The sequence below is a fragment of the Microcaecilia unicolor genome, chromosome 12 (assembly GCF_901765095.1).
Source record: "Microcaecilia unicolor chromosome 12, aMicUni1.1, whole genome shotgun sequence".
Taxonomy (NCBI): domain Eukaryota; kingdom Metazoa; phylum Chordata; class Amphibia; order Gymnophiona; family Siphonopidae; genus Microcaecilia; species Microcaecilia unicolor.
This window is the reverse complement of record NC_044042.1, coordinates 56160454-56179581: the sequence shown is the minus strand read 5'-3', so window position 1 is coordinate 56179581 and position 19128 is coordinate 56160454. Positions and strand designations below refer to the sequence as shown.

Below are 19128 nucleotides of genomic sequence, written 5' to 3'. Positions count from 1 at the left end.
CTGCTTCTTTTTCGTTTCCACTGTGATTGGAGCTGGCTGCCGTGGCACCATTAGCAGCTATTCAGGATATTTTCTTCTAAGTTTTATATCCGTCTCCTGACTTAGCCCATCCATCACAGCAACAGTCTTGTGGAACCTGGCTAACACGAAGCGTATATCTGGCCAGTGCGTGGGGTCCTTGAATGATGACTGAGACTACTGCGCTTCAAGGCTGAGAAAGCAGACTTGGAGCATCCTTTGCACCAGTCAGCCTACCGTTGGGTTCTGGAGTCAAACCCAGATCCTTTGTATCAAGCTGGTTCCTCAAATTATTAGGGATGTGCATTCATGAGTATGTTTTCAGTTCGTGTGGGCACCTAAAAATTTAAAATGCCTGCAAATCACTTGTGCATGCTTATGTCTATGAATTAACGCGTACACAATTAATTTGTGTGCACATGCATTGTGCATGGAAAACACAAATATGTGATTAAAACCTGAAAAAAACCCACATGAAAATTTCTTAAGCTTGGTTTAAAAATGAAGACTAACAAAACTTGTATTTTGGCTGTGGACATTCCCCCAAATTTATTTTTTTGTTACAATTCTGCTGAAGCTCCAGTTAGTAGCTAAGTAGCATTCAGTATCTGGTAATTAGGAAGGGTATTTTTTTTCTTCTCAAAGGCATAGAACTGCTGTGGCTTGAGATGAACACAAAGTCTTTGGAAAGAGTACTCTCCATCCTCTAGCTCTTCCTTTAGGGATGCCCTTTCCTGTCTCTAGATGTTTAAACAACTTTCGTTCCTTTCTCAAGAAGACATTAAGCCTCTATTATATTTACCTCAGCTGAGTTGTGTGTTCTGTTTTCTCTCCCTGCCCCACCTCCATGTAGGTTCCCAATAACAAGAATGTGAAGGTACGTTTTCAAATGTTTTATGTGGCAGATCCTGGAGTTTCCATGGACTCCTGTACCAAGGACTATGTGGAGATCAACAACCAAAGGTGAGGAGAGACCTCCTAGGACCTCTGCTTGATTTCCTTCTGCTCCTTTTAGGCTTCCAGCTGAATCAAAACCAGGTCTGGTATCTGCCACCATGAACCTGCAAATACCAAGAGATTTTTTTTTTTTTTGCTACTATTTTATATTCTTTTGAACTTAGTTACTGCAGTAATCATGGTCTCTGCAATCATGGGCCTTAAATTCAGTCACTAGCTGTGTTGCTGTTGTGAATGAGGTATGATTCCTTTTCCTGCATGGACTGTGCACCTTGTTACTGTAGCATCCTCCGTCCCAAGCAAACAGGACTGGAGACCTAAGCTGGGAATCAGACCCATGTTCCTTTGCCGAGATGGTGTACAGCACTGCCTTAGGGTCAACCTGCCCTTCACCTTTTTTAAGGTCTCTTTTTGAGTGATGCGGTTGCTGTTGCATCACACATTGGAGTAGTTGATGTTTACCAAAGCTATTATTCTGTATACATGGAGTCCATATTGCTTACAATTTTAACTACGAACTTCATAAAGGACTTGTAGGGTTTCTAACTGGATCCCGGTTTGCCTAACAGGATTGGTGCCCCATTGCATGCAGGGACTTCTAGTTTTGATTTCCCAATTACATTCCCTAAGAAAAGCAAGACTACACATTTCTGGATGCAGTAGGGTAAACCCAGGACTGGGGAAACCCTTTTTGGGTAAATCAGTTCTGGGTTCAGTTTCTTACATCTTACAGTACAAATGGAACACTACTTGCTCACATATGATTGATTAAATTCATGATGAAAGTTGGATAATGATACAAACGGCTGTGTGATAAGTCAATATTTGTCTTCCCTGTTAACCTCGCACTCTTTTCTGATTCTCTCACTCCTCTTAATTGTGCTTTTGGAGCTTGGTTGTTTCTTCCTGCCCCTTCAGGCCTCTTGCATGATCTGAGACAGTCTTTATTGAAATATAGTGCTGTGAGCTTTCATTTCTACTTACCTAGGGTTTTCCTCCAATTTTATACCTCCCTCCCAACTCTGTCCAGTTATCTGTTTTACAGTCCCCAACAAGGGACCATAAATGTGCATTTTCCTTCAGAATTCAACTAATGTGGATTCTAAGTGTAGTCGGTAAATGTCACCATTCCACAATGACTTAGTCCCTCTGGTTCTAGCTTAGGTGTTGTGAATGCTCATCTGCAGCGTCCCCTAGTCAGCCTGAGGAGCAGAAACTGCATCTGGGGATCAAACCCCCCACTCCTCTGCAAAACAGTGCACAGTGCTTGCTATTCTTCCAGTGTGTCAGTCCTTCTGCCACTACTTTGACAGATGCTCTTGTCCCCCCCCCCCTCTCTTCTGCTTCCAGGTACTGTGGCGAACGCCCTGTGTTTGTGGTTGCAAGCAGCACCAACGAAATTCAAGTCCGGTTCTACTCTGACAAATCGTACACGGACACAGGATTCCTGGCAGAGTATTTGTCTTATGAAGCGAGCAACCGTAAGTAATCAGCATATGGTTAATATGGGAACGAGAAGCTCATTTATATTGGTCTGGCTGGGACAAAAAGTCAGTTTTGTACACAGATTTGGGTATCCTTGGACTTTTATTATGTTTTATCTCTCTTGATCTTCTCTCTTTCATTCCCACATCCAGTCGTGGTGGGATTATATCTGCCACATGAAGTCACGTTCACATTGATTAGATTGTCTGCTCCATTGAACTGACTTTTCTTTGTGAACACTGTATCTCTTCGTCCTCCACCTATCCAAATGAATTAGGAAGACAATTGACATATATGGGGTAAATATTCAGCCGGTGGAGGTCAGTGCTTTTTAGCCACCAGCAGTGTAGTGCCTGGCTATTCGATGCCAGGCCATGCCCAAGCACTGGCATTGGATATTTGGGTTTGTGTGACTGGCTATCCATTATCTGGTTATGTGAAACCAGACAAAGATAGGACTGAGTTTTATGTGGTCCAGTTTGTCCAGTTAACTTAGGGGGTCTTTTACTAAGGCGCTGGTGTTTTTGGTGTGCGCTAAAAATAGGCGCGCGTGAAATGCTAGAGATGCCAATGTATTCCTATGGGTGTCTTTAACGTTTAGTGTTCGCCTATTTTTAGCACGCATTAACAAGGCCACCTACTTTGGGCTGAGGTCCACTTGAAATCAGTTGTCTGGCTATGCCCCTGACTAGAGACTAAGAACTCCAAGACTGATCATGTGTGTTTCTTTTTCTAGCATGTCCCAACCAGTTCACCTGCAAGACTGGACGCTGCATATCGCAAGACCTGCAGTGTGATGGCTGGAATGACTGTGGAGATTTCAGCGATGAGGTGTCATGCAGTGAGTTTGCTGGGTTTATTTCATTCATAGTTTTATATATTTTTAAGTAAGTTAGGAAACCCTACCCTCAGCGAGCATTGGGATATTGAAAAGCTTCACTGATTTTGTTAGCTATTAAGATTAGGGTAAAAATAGAGAGAGACAGTGAACAAAGACAAAAATAGAGCATGGTGGAAAATGTTATATAAAAACCCAAGTTAAAATTTATGTATTTTATTCAACAAAGTTTAATCGGGCGGGAGGGAAGCGTGCTTGGTTAGACTAAGCTGAGAGCAGATATTTACTGGCACTTAACCAAAGAGTGCTGCTGAATGCTGTGACCACAATTTTAAGTACTGGGATTTATTAGCAGCCTTTATGAAGAGACTCACCCAAGGCGGTGTACAGCAGGTACAGTTTTTAACATATAAACCTTAGTTTTGTTAACAATAGTAAAATGACCAAATATAAATACAATAAATGAGGTAAGTAGTAGTAGTAAACTAGGAAACAGCAATTTGAAGCCTAATAAAAGGACTACCATGAAACCGTATCAATAATATACACATTTAATAGCACTGCAGAACAGTCATGTAACAGAAATAGGATAAATGTCAGTACAATACAAACAATACCATAACAGCATGGAAGAACATTCAAATAACAGATATAATACAATGTCAGCATAATACCAATGAAACAACTAATTAAAACATTCAAATAAGATAGATATGATGCTAGTGCTTTTCTACAATACAATTCACCATGTAGCTGAGGGGCCAAGTGTGGATATATAGATGGGGACAAGATGGGTAGTACAGAGTTGATTGGGATAAGATGGGTGGCTAAACTCAAGGCAAATTCTTTGTACTGTTAAGATAGACCAGTTCCTTATAAGTTACAGTGTGTGTAGTAAGCTAATCTAGGGGCAGAATGAGTGTATAGTCAGTCACCATATGTATTAAAGGCCCATTTTTCACCTGCTTACTGAAGTAAAGGTAGTCTCGAGTTAGATGTAACCCTTCTGAGATTAAGTTCCAGAGCATTGGGGCTGTAGAAGGCTCGCTGGCGAGTGTCACATTGTACAATTTCTTTTGATGAGGGCACAGATAGTGATGCTCTTTGAGAGGACCTTAGAGGTTTCAAAGGTGTGTAAAGGACTAACTTATTCTTTACTCTGGCTCATTTTGTCTGAGCACCTTGAAAATCAAACGTAAGAGTTTTAAATTTAGCCCTGTAAAGTACTGGTAGCCAGTGTAGTTTTTGCAGTCTTCTGTCAGCCATGTTACAGCATTCTGAATTAACTGGAGCTGATACAAACTTTTTGGTTTGACCAGTGTACAGGGCATTACAGTAGTCTAGTTATGAAGTTATGGCATGGACCACAGTAGTCGGACTCACCTTTTCAATGTATGGAGAGAGATTTTATAGCTGCTGCAGGTGATGGAGACAATTTTTAAAGGTTGTTTGAATTTGCGGGATCAGAGTGAGTGAGTCTAGCAGTACCCCAAGATTTCTGACCTGTGATTTTTTTTAGGGGGAGTTCATACTGCCCAAAAGGTATTTTGAAGTTAGGTACCCAAATAATCTCTGTTTTGCTTGGTTCTCAGGCAGAGTTTGTTTTTTTTCCCCATTCCTGAGTTGCACTTAGACAATTAGTTTATTCAAAGTTGTGGGTAGATCTGGTTCAATGGGTATGAGTAGTTGCACATTATCAGCATAGATATAGAATTTTGTGTCCATTGACCAGAGCAGCTCAGCCAGAGGCTCGAGGTAGATATCATATAGAAAGGGAGACACTAGGTAGCACTGGTGCAGTCTGGGAGAGAGTCTAATTACCGCTCTGATATGGTGAATGAAGGGCAGTATATGAAACACCTTGAAATAAATAAATAAGTAGATATCTATGGAAGGGAAGGAGATGATGAGCTGTTCCAAGGGTCTGTTTCAGCCTTTGTTTTTCTGTGATTGTGTGTCTGACTGGTCCTTTTTTTCTGTCTAATGGGAGAGGATACCTACCAATATTTTACATTATTTAATTAGAAGTTAAAGCAAGCAATGAAGTCTCCCATTGTTCACATCACAACGATGTTATAAATGGCAAGTTGGGGGGGGGGGGGGGTCCCGCCTTCCACAAGAAACGAAAATCAACACACAAGGGTGGAGGCAAACAGATTCTCAGCAGCGTCATTGCAGTCCACAGTATCTTGACCCCTGAGGAAGGCTTGCATGCCGAAACACAGACCGTGTTGGGTCCCAATAAACTTTTTTTGATGCTCCTACTCTTTGGCTGGTTTCTTGGAATCTGTTTGCCCCCACCCTTGTGTGTTGATACAAGTTCTTGAAAGACACTCTATGTATTTATTACCTCCTTGACAATTGGAGTCCAAGCAGTCCAGCACCTAGCTGTGCTAATCCTTGTCCGAATCTCGTTCCAACTTTACCCTGACATATGAAAAGTTTAGGATTAGCATGAATGGCTAAAAATAAACTTTGGGAGAGAAGGTTTTTAAACTGATGCTGTGGTCATAAAAATAAAGTGCACACTCCTTTTATTCTCTCATCAAATGTAAATGAGTATATTAAATTATTCTGGTTTCTCCGCAGCATGCACAGAAGACCAATTCCAGTGTAAGCAAAGCAAGCTCTGCAAACCGAAGTTCTGGCTGTGTGATAACGTGCAGGACTGCGAGGATAACAGTGATGAGCTTGACTGCCGTGAGTTAAACTCTCTTCTCTTCCTCTTCCCAAACTTCATTAACCTAATTGGATGGTCATCTGCTCTGCTCTCTAGTTTTAGAAGTTGTTTTATCTGATTGGTGTGTCCTGATGAGCATTGTGGTCTTGGGATGTATGTGAGAGTGGGGTAGAAGTGGTGGGGAGAGGGCAGACACTGATGGAAATTCTATTACAGGACATCTAGGAATTTCTCTGGTTATGGTATTTATTTCAAGACTTTTCTGTAAAGAAACTTAGGTGCCTATTGTCTTTATAGAATGCTAAAGTAAGGTGCGATCACTTACCCCTGCCCTGTATACCTGGTGTAAATGTCCGCAGCTAGGTATGTGCTAAACAGTAGCTCTCAAACCTGGATTTCCACAATGAATATGGATGAGATCTATTTGCATGCCCTGCTCATTTTACAGGAGGGCTGTACATTTATGCTAGTAACTTAGACTACTATAAGTTACGTGGCTGGTGTAAGTTTTGCACCTAAATGCATCTTATCTATGTCTTATTCACAGCAGTTCACAATCTAACAAATTCTCAACAATAGAGACAGGTTATAAAAACACACTCAAGAGCATTAATAGTATTATAACTTAAGACTTTGATCAGTTATTGTATAAATATGTTTTTATCCCCTTCCTAAAAAGTAAATAAGATGGTAATGTTTTCAAGTTCACAGGTAGGCAATCCAATAATGTGCACCCAAGAAAGGAAATGAACCCTCGTAAATTGATTTTAATCTTAACATTCTTCAAAGATGGAAAACCCAATGCTAGGGTCCGTTGAAAACACAAATTTCTCCCAGAAGATGGAATTACCAACAGATCATTCAACTCTGTTGAATTTAGCCCAAAAATTGACTTATAAATTAGGTATGAAATTTTAAACCTAATATGGACCCTAAAATCTTCTTGTCGCAAAGATGATCTAATTGCCTAAGCCTATGAAAAACCCTTTAACTTTATGCATTTATCTGTTTTTCAAAGGATAATTTTGAGTCCAGGATCATCCCAAGAACTCTAGAATGATCATTAATTTTCAAAATTTCACCAAAGGATAATGTCAACATATCGTCTGTGATCATAGAAGTATCACTGAACCATAGAATCTTAGTCTTCTGTTTAATCTCAGAAAGTGTTCAGATGCCCATTTATCAATTAAAAAAATTATATATATATTTTTTTAGAGTGTAAGGTATTCTCAAAGGTCTCTAGTACTGGGCAGAGAAGAAAAATATCGGCATATGACAATATGCGATTCCTGTTTCCAGGAAGTGATGACCCAAGGAGCTTAAATAGATATTGAACAGAGATGGAGAGACTGGTGAGCCCTGAGGCACACCACACCCAGGATTCCAGCTAGATGATCTTCCGTTATAACTTTGCACACTATAAGATCTATGTCTCAAAAATTGTTCAAACCAAGCGAGCACTTTGCCTGACAATTCTAATTCGATTAATTTGAGAAGTATTGAATGATTTATAGCATCAAAAGCAGCTGAGGCATCGAATTGCAAAAGCACAGCTTGTTACCCCTTACTTAGAAAGTATCTAATCTTTGTTGTAAAAAGTAAAAGTAGTGTCTCTGCATGTATATAATCAGTAATTTTGTAAGAGGCATCATATACATTTATAAAATTACCCCCTATATCACTGCTCTTCATTGCATGGCTCAGAGACTTGTAGCAGCCCCCATCAACCCTGGGTGTTAGCCCCCTCAACTCTTTCCCAGGTCTGCCCAATGGCAGAGGGTTGCCTATTGTCCTCCACTCTCCATCTCCACTATAGGGCATCTCTCTGTCTCCCTCGACTCCATTCTCTGGTATCTGATATTACTCTTCCCCCCCCCCCCCCCCCTTCCTCCAAAGTTATGGCAGGTGACCAGCAGCGGCATCAATGTACACCAGAGCCTTTCCTCTGCTGCATCTTCCCACAGGAAATGACATTACAGAAAGCAAATCATAGGAGACAGGCCCTGGTAGGGCTGGCCACAGGCAGCCTATTTACATTGCTGCCCGTGTTGGCCACCCACCACCTCAATTTTTCCACCGAGAGTCCATATATACTAACTTATTTTTATATGTTAACAGTAATTGTTGTCCCTGATGCAGCCCCCAGGCAAAACATGGCCATGTCAGGCATGTGTGTGTAGTACCTGAATTGTGGGTAGTGAATAAAGACCATGCTTTGGTAGGTACGGTCTGCTCTTCGTTTTTCCATATTGTTTCTAATCAGTTTATCTGTCTAACTTGCTAAGCCCAGAAGGTTGCACTTTGGGACTTCTGTAGACCCATATTGTTTTGTTTCTGGTGATTCTTATATTCCAGAGACGTGAACTCCCTCCAGTGAAATTGTTTTTTTTTTTGTTCCATTTTAGCTTTCGGGTTTTGATGAAGAAACACTGATTGGTCTGTGCGCTATGATGCACACTCAAATCACAGTGAAACAAGTTTGTTACTGAAAATATTTGACCCAAATGAAAATATGGTTGAAACTTTTAGTATGAGACATAAATGAACTAAGTGTAGACTTAGGAAGCTTAAAAATATAGGTTAAAACTAATTACACCTGATTTGCACGCTATATTACCTTAACAACAGTGTCCAGCCAAAAGGATCCATTGAAGATTCCAGATTTGCTGTCCATGAACAGTAACAGCGTTACAAGTAGAAGCATGTTCAAAATAGGCAATGCAGTTCTTTGTACCATCTTTATGTGGGAAGCAGAGTGGGAGCTCAAGGAATTATACTTGTTTCCTTTTCAGAATGTCCAGCAATGACACTCAAGTGTGGTAATGGGAAATGCATCCCTGAAGCCCAGAAATGCGATAAAGTTGACAACTGTGGAGATGGAACTGATGAATTTGGCTGTGACGTGGGTAAGACAAATAGAATGACTTCTCTGTACTCTATTGAGGACAACTTTGGGAGGGTGACTAATAGGATTGCTCTGATTTATCGATGTATTAGGGTTTTTCTATTTGCGTTTAGGTGTTTGTATTTTATTTTGTTGCTCACAGCATGGAATGGATTTCAGAGATATGGTATTTAGTTTACATTTATTTATTTACACTTAATTATTAATATATTCATATGCATGGCTTGTCAGTCCTGAAGCCTGGCTAATAATGAGGTGAGATGATATTAAGGTAAAATTCTTCCTTTTTTGAGGTAAGGAAATGATATAGAGAAGGGAGGTAGATCTCTTCAGGTATATCAGCATTGCTGACAGGATTATCTTGGATGAAGGTTCCGTTGGGGTTTGGCAATTGGTTGTTTAAAAGTTTTCCTCGAGAGGTAGGGAGCAGGATTGCCACATGCCTGATCAGTCCTTGTTTTATCCCACCTGCGTGGACTTGTAGCTTTGATTTATATAAGAAACTTTGGGATTGAAGTCCAGTCCCACACTGGGATAAAGTCTGAACTGAATTGGCAGAAATGCAACTGGATGACAACTCTAGTGGGTGGAAAAGTAGATGATGATATGTTAAAGGTCAACTGTCTGGGACAGGATTCCTTCCAGCCTCTGGTTCCCTGGACATTTATTGGCACATCAAAAATACACAAAGCCCCGATAATAGGCAACTGCTGCCCAATTGGTGGCAACATGGGCAGGTGTCTACCCTTAAATAATGCCCATAGATAGCAATTCAGTTGTGTGGCAGCATTCATAGAAACACAGACAATGGGCCATTATCTCTGTACTTAATTTGTGAGAAATTTGTACTATAATGCAGAATGATAGGAGCAAGAGGTAAAACCTAGGGAAAAGACTTTGACCCACTGCTTAAGGTCAAACAATATTGCATTGGGATTCTGATTGGTTCTCCTAGTTTCAAAGCTGTGTGCTCCATCCTGGAAGCTGGGTTGTTCTCTGTATTTTTAGGTCTTACCTTTTTTTCTTATTGCTTGCTCTGATCTGCCCCAGTGGTCCCAGTGAGCTGCAAAGATTATACCTACAAATGTAAGAACAACCAGTGCATCAACAAGAAGAACCCAGAGTGCGATGGAAAGAAGGACTGTACTGATGGCTCAGATGAAGAAAAGTGCAGTAAGTGGTTCTGGATGAGTTCCATAATGGTGGTGGTTCTGCTTGAAAGGGACTGTAAGTGCTGCTGTTTGTGCATTAGGGAATCTAGTTATCTAATGAATGGAAGGTGTATGAAAACCAAAATCCTGAATATTAGTTGCTTGGTGGTAGTTCTGTATCATACAGTGATCTAATCAAGGTTTGCCTATTGAGAAAAACATAAGCAAATTCCAGTTCAAACAACTGGTCGATCATAATATGACCCAGAAAGGAAGGCCAGTCACATTGTTTCTTTGTTGGTCCTTCATCTTGAGACCATCATGAGTTTCTAAGATATCAAAAATCATATGGAATCAGCAATCCAAATTTAGAGAATGATAAATGTGTCTAAGGGTGCTTTTTACATAGTGCCTATCTTGGCCTCATGTAATACTGTGATTCAGTTTACAGCAGGGGCGGACTGACCATTTGGGCAACCGGGCAGTGCCCGAGGACCCACAGCTGCCCAGCATGTTTAGTCGCCTCAGCGGGGGTGGGGTGGGGGATGTTCTTTCCTGCCCAGCCCATTGCGCTGCTGCTATTCTCCCGCCTGCCGGCACCGCCATGTTTATAAATACAGCAGCTGAGACGCCCTGCGGAAGTCTCAGCTTCCATTTTGAAAACATGGCAGCTCTGGCAGGCGGGGGAATAGCGGCAGCACAGTGGGCAGGAAATAACATGCTGCCTCCCCCCCCCACACACACAAAGGTCACCAGCCTACCTAGGATCCCTCAGGTAGGACCGAGGCAGTAGGGGCGTCAGCAGGGGCAGCAGGGGGCATGTTGGGCAGCGGCTGGGCGGGGGGCCCAGACCACCCTCAATGCTCGGGGGCCAGACCACCCTCAGTCCGCTCCTGGTTTACAGTTTAAACTTTCTATACCGCCCATACTGGCACACACAACTGGGTGGTGTACAATCCAATATTAAGAAACAGAAGGAACTACAATTTTATAAAGGACAGGATACATTCATACACAGGGATAGACTCAATCATCACCAAGGTAAATTACATTCAAATGAAGAAATTTGACAAATATCTTACTACACATATAGTTCCAGAGAGAGAGAAAATTGGATATCTAATGCTTGGCCATAAAGTCAAGTTTTAATAGCTGTTATAAACTCCTTCAAAGAAGGGATACTTAACAGTAACTTATTCCAAGTAGCAGGAGCTAAAGAATAGAAACAACTGTGTCTTGTGGTTTCAAGTCATGCTTGCTTAGGGCCTGGAAGAATTAAATGATGATCATTTATGGAGCAAAGAACACATAGGGTTCGTGAGAGCAGGAAGATAGGTTTTCCAGACTATCTTAAATGCCTTGAAAGTAATCATTAAAATCATAGAAATGATTCAGTAACGTATGGGGGGGGGGGGGGGTGGTGGTGGTAGTAGTTCCAAAAAGCATTGGTGGGATGAAAGAACCTAGTGTATTGAAGTAAGTCCCACATACAAATTAGTAAGAAAATTGTTCTTCTGTCTTAGCTTTACTGTTTGGTTTCTATTGCTATCACCCTCACCCTAGTTGGTTAACTATTTTTTTTAATGTAAGGGATATTTTCTTGTTGTTAATCTTTTAATATGTGTGATTGTGCCAAGTTAGCTTATGGATAGTACTTAGATAAAAATGCATAAAATGAACACCAAGATAAGCGCTAGTGGGAGTTTGAATTCATATATATTTGCAATTTGCAACTCAGTTGTGAGTACTTGGACAATTCTAGATGATCAGTTCCTTTGTCCGATGCATGTGCAGTGAGTAACAGGTTCTATCATCTTTCTTATGTTCTTGTCGCTTCCATCTACCCCTTTCCCCAATCTTTCCCTCTAACAGGCTGTGGGATCCAACTTATCACTCCAAAGGGTCGAATTGTAGGTGGTGTTGATGCATATGTAGGAGAGTGGCCGTGGCAGGTTAGCCTGCATTCCTCAATAGATGGAAAACACATCTGTGGTGCCTCTGTGGTCTCAAACAAGTGGCTGGTGTCAGCGGCACATTGTTTTCAAAACATTGGAGGACAGAGGTGAGCGTTAGCCATTGGGCGAATGTTAATATGAAAAAGGTGAGGGTGGGGAGAGTAGTTCCCTAATAAGATTAACTAGAAAATGGAGGTAGATTCCCATAGTCTCTACTTATTATCTTTCTCAAGGAGCTCATTTTCATGTCTTTACTGGTCCCTGCATCCTTATGGAAGACATTTCCGTGGTTGGGGAAGGTGGTTCTCCTGTGCTCTCTTCATTTTTAGCATTCTGTAAAGGAGGATGCAATTCATGAAGAGGAGAGGGCCAGAAATAGAAACAGAGAGTTACCCCCAGGGTCATGATGCTGTAGGAATGGTGGTAGAACTGTTCTATTTTGCTGCCCAAGGGATGAGAGGGATTGTCTAATTAGAATTATCAAGGGTTCCATGAAGGCACTTTGTAACTTGCTTCAGATGATTGAATAAGGTGGCAAGAGAACTTCAGGTTTGTTTGTTACAAAGTGGATTGTAAATTATTAGGTCAAAACAAAAAAAGCACACAAGGGCCTTCAAGACTGGGACAATAAAGAAAATGTATTCAGAATGTGACTTGACACAGGCCTGCATCAGGGGTCAGAAATGTCCCAAGTTTCTTATTGTTTCTTTCACAGTAATTGGAAAAACCCAACAATATAACTCGTCTTTCTATAAACACAGAGAATATCAATGTAATCTTGATGCTTAGTAATGTGAAAAAATATCGTTTGGCGGTAACCTTTACCGATGATATTCTTTCACATTTACTAAGCATCAAGATTATGTTGATACTCTTTGTGTTTATAGAAAGACCAGTTATATTGTTTGGTTTTTCCAATTACTGTGAGAAACAATAAGAAACTTAGGATGTTTCTGACTCCTGACACAGGCGTATTTACGCCAAAACATGGCCCGTAAATAATTTCTGCAAATTATTAGGTGGCAGGCTAATTTTTGTGTATTGTCTCTTGTGGCCAGGCTTGCCTGGTAGTATTGGACTAGATAATTGATTTCACACAAGCAGAGGTGAATTGTTGTTTAAAATACCTCAAAACCTATGTTATAGCATATGAAATGAATTTACAGTACACTGTGTTTTTTTTTTCTGCAGATACTCTGATCCCACCAAGTGGACAGCTTACTTGGGGCTTCATAGCCAGAACAACATGAACAGCAATGATGTAGTATCAATGAAAATCAAACGCATCATTGCTCATCGTGACTTTAATGATTACAACTATGACCATGACGTAGCTGTGCTGGAGGTGGAGAATACCATTCAGTACAGCAACACCATTCAGCCAATTTGCCTACCAGATGCCACCTATGACTTCCCTGTGGGGAAATCTTTGTGGGTGACCGGATGGGGCAGAACTGTAGAAGATGGTAAGTGTGAGAAATCTTCCTGAAGTACAAAACTATATCTTATAATATTCTATAAGTTATACGCATAGGTTGGAGACAGGCCCTTAGCCTGCCCATGTACCATATAAAGTATAAGCTGAGATTTTTGGGCCTCAAAAAAAGCCCAAAAATTGGGGTCTCAGCTTATAGTCAAGTCAGAATATAAACATACTCCCTCCCCCCACGCTTTTACTTCTACGGTGGATGTTTTCCCCTTGAAACTGCAAGACTTCCCCAACTTCCTGCACTGTGCAGCTCAAGTGTCTGCAGAGCCCGGTCGTGCAGGGGAAGACAAGGACCCTCTATTCAGTGCTTGCAGAGACTATCAAAAATATATGAGAAAGATATCACAATCTTAATTTTACACAACTTGAGTGTCTTGAGTCAACTGCCGTTTCAGTATCACTGCCTAGAGACTCCTCTGACACATGGTCGTCACTTGCTATTCTCTTTGCTTCCTCCAAAATGAGCTTTAGAGCATCTGAAGTGCTAAACCTAACTCTTCTTGCCATATTGCTTATGAAGACTGTAAGTGACCAGCAGCACAGGTAAAACACAAAATTGTTAATAAAACATGTTTTAATTCAAATAGTGATACGGGGTATTTCTGCACCAAAATGCACTCTAATAACAATGCTGCACTGAGTGATAACTAGGAAACAAATTGCTGAAATGCCACCTGATTATTTGCTACAGCACAAAAATAGCCCAACATAAAAATATGCTGGGAGTCCCATGGTACCCTAGTCAGTTGGAATAGGGTTAAATAAGACCTTGATCCTTGAAGCCTTTTGTGATGGTTTAGCTTCATGTTTAGATCATATTGTTACTGACAAGACTGAATATACGATATTCACATTTAGGAGAAATATGCAGAAGAGCTGTAATTGCGACTCTGTAAACCGCCTTGTTGTATATGCTTGCGAAAGGCAGTTTAGCAAATCTAACTAAACTAAATCATATTAAAAAGTGTTTTACAATAGTGACTCCAAACCTTTGGAATTCTTTGCCTTTACACATTCATAGCCAAATTAATTATTTATGTTTTCGTAAACTGCTAAAATCTTGGTTTTCAAAATAGCTGAGTTTGTAAAATAAATTTATAATTGTATTTTGCCAATATTGTAGCCACTGGGTTGCTTATTGTGAACTGTTTAGAGCTATGGGTAGAGAGAGTATATAAAATTTGATATTGTTACTACATTGCATTAACTTAACATTTTAGGATTTGTCTTGATGCACACACAGTTCAATGCCCTCAACCATCCTCTTAACTCTGCACCACTGAAACAAGCAGTCTATACAGTTGTTTATGTTTGCACTTCCTCCCCCGTTGTGGTCATAATAGGTAAAGAAGGGGCTGCGGTCCTGCAGAAGGCAGAAATTCGTATCATCAACCAGACTGAATGCAGCAAATTCCTGAGTGGTCTGACTACACGGATGATTTGTGCTGGATATCTCAGCGGAGGTATTGATGCTTGTCAGGTAAGGGGGCTTTTTTCCTCCAGACTTCAAATAGAATTCTCTTTATTCTGTAGCCTAGTTCTTTAATGTGACACTGAGGGGGCAATTATCAACCTGTTGCACTGGGGCAGAGTCCCTAGCTTTGCACAGTAAGAGGGAGTATACACTTTTCCTGCAAAAACCTTTATCCATGCATTTTGTGCAGACAGATTTTCTTCAGAAATAACACAGGTAGATTTAAACAGGTTATCAGTGTGAGTTATTTTCCTATCCCACCTATAATGCCCCACAGGAACATCTGTTTCTAAATGTGGCTAAAAAATACAGGCAGCTTATTTATGTGGGAAGATTGATAGTTATCCTCAATTGTTTTTGGAAATTTCCTTCCTCATGAAATACATTAAAATGCAGTTAGTATAGGTACTCTGTCTTCTGCTGTCTATCCTAGGGATAGTAAATCTATGGATGGCAGACTGGTAGGCCATATGGTCTTTTATCTGCTGTCATTTGTCTATGTTTCTATGTTAATTCATCTTAAGGATGATGCCATATAGACCAACTTGAGGACTTCAATGTAGTGCAGCAGGCTACCATATGGGAAATCTGGAAATGATCACCAAATGCAACCTCCTTCCTTTGAGATGCCCAGGGTTAGGAAACAGCAGCCTGTGGCCTTTGGCTACAGACTGTTGCAGTTATGAAATTGGCTAAATGGATTGGGAGATACGAGTATAAAAATTTAGGGGTTAACAAAAATACATGATTTAAGGTTCATGGCACCATGGCCATGTTCTGATTTAAGGTGGAAGCTCAAAAGAACAGGAAAAACAACACTTGGGCGTAAAGGAAAAAGATGGCAGGGAACAAACTGAACCAAGGAGATTTGTAATTAAAAAGGTGACTTTTTTTTTGGTTTGTTTCCATTCAGACAGCTGAAGCTGAATTTAATAGAATGATGTCTTATTTCATCATATATTACTGGTATGTCTTTCAGGGAGATTCTGGTGGGCCTTTGTCAAGCAAGGAGGCAAATGGCCGAATGTACTTGGCGGGCGTGGTCAGCTGGGGAGAAGGCTGTGCTAGACGCAACAAACCAGGACTCTACACCAGGATCACAGCATTGAGGAAGTGGATCACAGACCAGACAGGACTGTAGTCCTGGAAATGTGAGGACAGGATGTATGCAGCTTCATATGTGTAGCTCGTTTCTTCTGTTTTTATCAGATTTTAAAACCCACTTGGTCGTGACTTCTTTCCATTGAGAGGACAGTTGGGATAGCATTTCTTCCCTTTGTTTCTGAAACAATGACGCACACCACTTTGTTTCAAAGGTGGCTAAGAAGAGATGCCTGAACTTTTATCGTCTTCAAATTCCACATTGCAGGCAACCAGCAAGTGTATTTCTTGAATTCTATTTAAGTTATCTGTACTAAGCCACCCTGGTTTTACAGAGGCAGAGTCCGGAAAATATCTTGTGAAGTTGTTACTTGCTGGCAAGAACTGAATCTTCAGCATGGACAGATCTCAGTGGATTGTTTTCTTATATACAAAAGCATTGAGGATGGTCTGGAGTACTTACTGAATATGAATATAGTGACTGAAGAGATGGTGCCGTATAACTCGGGTAATGTTTTTTAAAGATTTTGAGGCACTCTTAAGACAGAAAGAGAGAAGACCACCTCCAGCTGCTCGAAGACTAGTTAACTATGCCTCCTTCTTAAAGATCACCACATGGACCTGATGTTTTAAGATTAATATGAAGTGCTTTTTTTTGTAATCAAAATAACAAACCCTTTGGGATTTCTTTTTTTTTTTTTTTTAAGTAACATTAAAGTTTATTACATCAAAAATATATCTTTGTAGGGTATGGGAGTTTTAGTAAGTATTGTGCCTGCTGAAATAGTTGGATATTAAAACTAACAGATGATGAGGATTATAAAAGACCAGGGATGAAGATGAGATCAGAGGCATCTGATATTTTAAGTGATTTATTCATCGTCTTAGCTGAACCTGGTATGGGTTTGAACTGTGGGTGTCAGGAATGATGCAGGAATATTTGAAAGTTGTGAAGGAAGGTTCGGGACATTTGTACTGAGTGAAGCACATAGGACTAAATTCTATGAATGGTGCCCAAATTTTGGGTGTCAAAACAAATATTAGCACAAAGTGCTATTCTATAAATGGCACTCAGTTGGACGCTGTTTATAGAATAGTGTTTGGCGCTGGGATCTGTGTCCAGTTTACACCAACTGAAACCTGGTGTTAATTTTCACACCTAAATTAGGCGCACATCTCCATTATTCTGTAACACTGCGTACATATTCTGTAATTTTAAGCGTCATGTAAAGCATTAGGGTGATATTGTCTCTAAAGATTTATTCTCTTCTTAAACTCCTGTTCTCTTTCTGTAGGTGCACAGCAGTTGTGTTGTGTCAGGATTCTCTCCTTCCTGTCCTTTTCCCATACTGTGCAGCCTACCAAGTCAGGGTGGGATTTGTGTGGTGTTTGACAGTCTGGGGTGATTCTGATATTAGAGGTGACCGAGGCTTGTTAGACTTGCAGAGAGGGAGGGGGTTGAGTGGCTAGTTGTCCGCCTTTTCTGACAATCCATGACTCCCACGGCTTGGCATAGTTTAGAATTCATGCTCCTCTGCCTGCACTGGCATTCACTATAGGCACAAACCCTCATGGAAGTTTGTGGTGTACCATCCTCAGGAAAGGGTATGGGCTTTAAGGCTTCTTGTTCTTTATCCCCCTCCCCCCCATTGCTGCCCTTCTTATTAAAAGAACCACAGAATGGACCAACACAACATTTTGTAAAGCATAGCTCAGTTTTTCTCTTCTCAAGCCTTTACCTACAATTACTGTATGTTGAGGGTTTCCAGCTTCTTTTATGACTGAATGATGTCACTGGCTGTAGTTGTATGTGGTCCGTTTCTATCCCAGCAGTGGCAGAGGTATGATATAGGAGACAAAATTGGTAATTGAGTGGGCCAGATTTTAAAATATGGTTGATAAACATATTTTTCATTATTTCCAGTGTGAGTGATTGGCAATGGCGCTCTCATAGAGGGTCTTTAAGGTGCGCTAGCGTTTTCAGCTTGCGCTAAAAATCAGTAAAACAAAATACGTGAGAGAGGAATATAATAGGCATCTTGGCATTTTGCACCAGCTAAAAACGTTAGTGCATCTTAGTAAAAGACCTCCATAGTTTTCTGTAACCATCCTGAAAGTCTTGTTTATGGGTCTTTATTTATTTATTTTTTTATTTACATCCAGCATGAAAAGATTTGATTTAGATTTTCCTTGTTATCAGACAAGTGTGCCGGCTGTTAAACCAATTTGTGGAGGGGGGGGGGGGGGGGGGTAACCAGGTTCCTAGTGCCAGTTGGTTCAATATTGACATTCCCTCTAAAATGTTAACAGACTTAAAGTACTTTGATGCAGTAATGGAGGGAGTAAAGAAAATTGTGACTGCAGGATGGAAATGATCAGAAATGTAAAGGGCTTACAGATTAGCAATAAGCACAGTAACAAATATGAGTGGTGATATTGAAAACAAGTAAAGAACTAATTGAAAGATAGGAAGACAGGTTATAAATATAACATATTAATTAAAAAAGGGTGATTATAACGTTGTATATAAGGAAGACAATATAAAAGCCATATATTGAGCAGTAGACAACAGAAAAACGATATAAAAGCATTTTTTAAACTTCATTCATTGTATTTTTAACTCATGTTAACTGACCTGTAGAGGTTTGTGCCTTTTACTTTAGCAATTAGCACAGTCAATTTGGACCTAATGCATGAAGAGGCAGGGAAGGCAGCTCCTATGGTGACATGTCATCATTCCCTCTATTCCTTTAAAAGAGGTTATAAACATGAGAAGAAATGAACACCTTGAGCTTTCTTGCATCCAACAGTACGTGTTGTAAATAAAGTGTAGAGTGTACCTTTAAACAAAAATGTATTTTAGTATAAAAATAGAATGTTGCTGCAAGAGCACAACCTGTTTAGTCTGCCTATGCAGTGTGTGTGGTTTTTAAATTGTTTTATTTAGTGTAAACTTTTATCTTTAAGGACTCTGATTCCCATGCCCAGAATAGAAGAAAATCTTTAGTGGATGATGACTTCCATGTTGCTATTTTGGTTTAGGGGGAGCAGTGAATGGTAGTGTAAGCTAAA

At 40.4% G+C, this 19128-nt stretch overlaps 1 protein-coding gene across 1 annotated transcript in view; it reads left to right on the top strand.

The window, feature by feature from the left end:
* ST14 (suppression of tumorigenicity 14) overlaps positions 1 to 17179 on the top strand; it is a 63536-nt gene extending 46357 nt beyond the window's left edge. Inside the window, 10 exon segments of the mRNA XM_030221770.1 lie at positions 872 to 981; positions 2326 to 2456; positions 3197 to 3301; positions 5888 to 5998; positions 8774 to 8887; positions 9937 to 10059; positions 11910 to 12099; positions 13184 to 13458; positions 14825 to 14961; positions 15935 to 17179. Of these exon segments, the coding sequence (XP_030077630.1) occupies positions 872 to 981; positions 2326 to 2456; positions 3197 to 3301; positions 5888 to 5998; positions 8774 to 8887; positions 9937 to 10059; positions 11910 to 12099; positions 13184 to 13458; positions 14825 to 14961; positions 15935 to 16096 (1458 nt within the window). The 3' untranslated portion in view covers positions 16097 to 17179.
* Positions 17180 to 19128: the final 1949 nt, after the last annotated feature.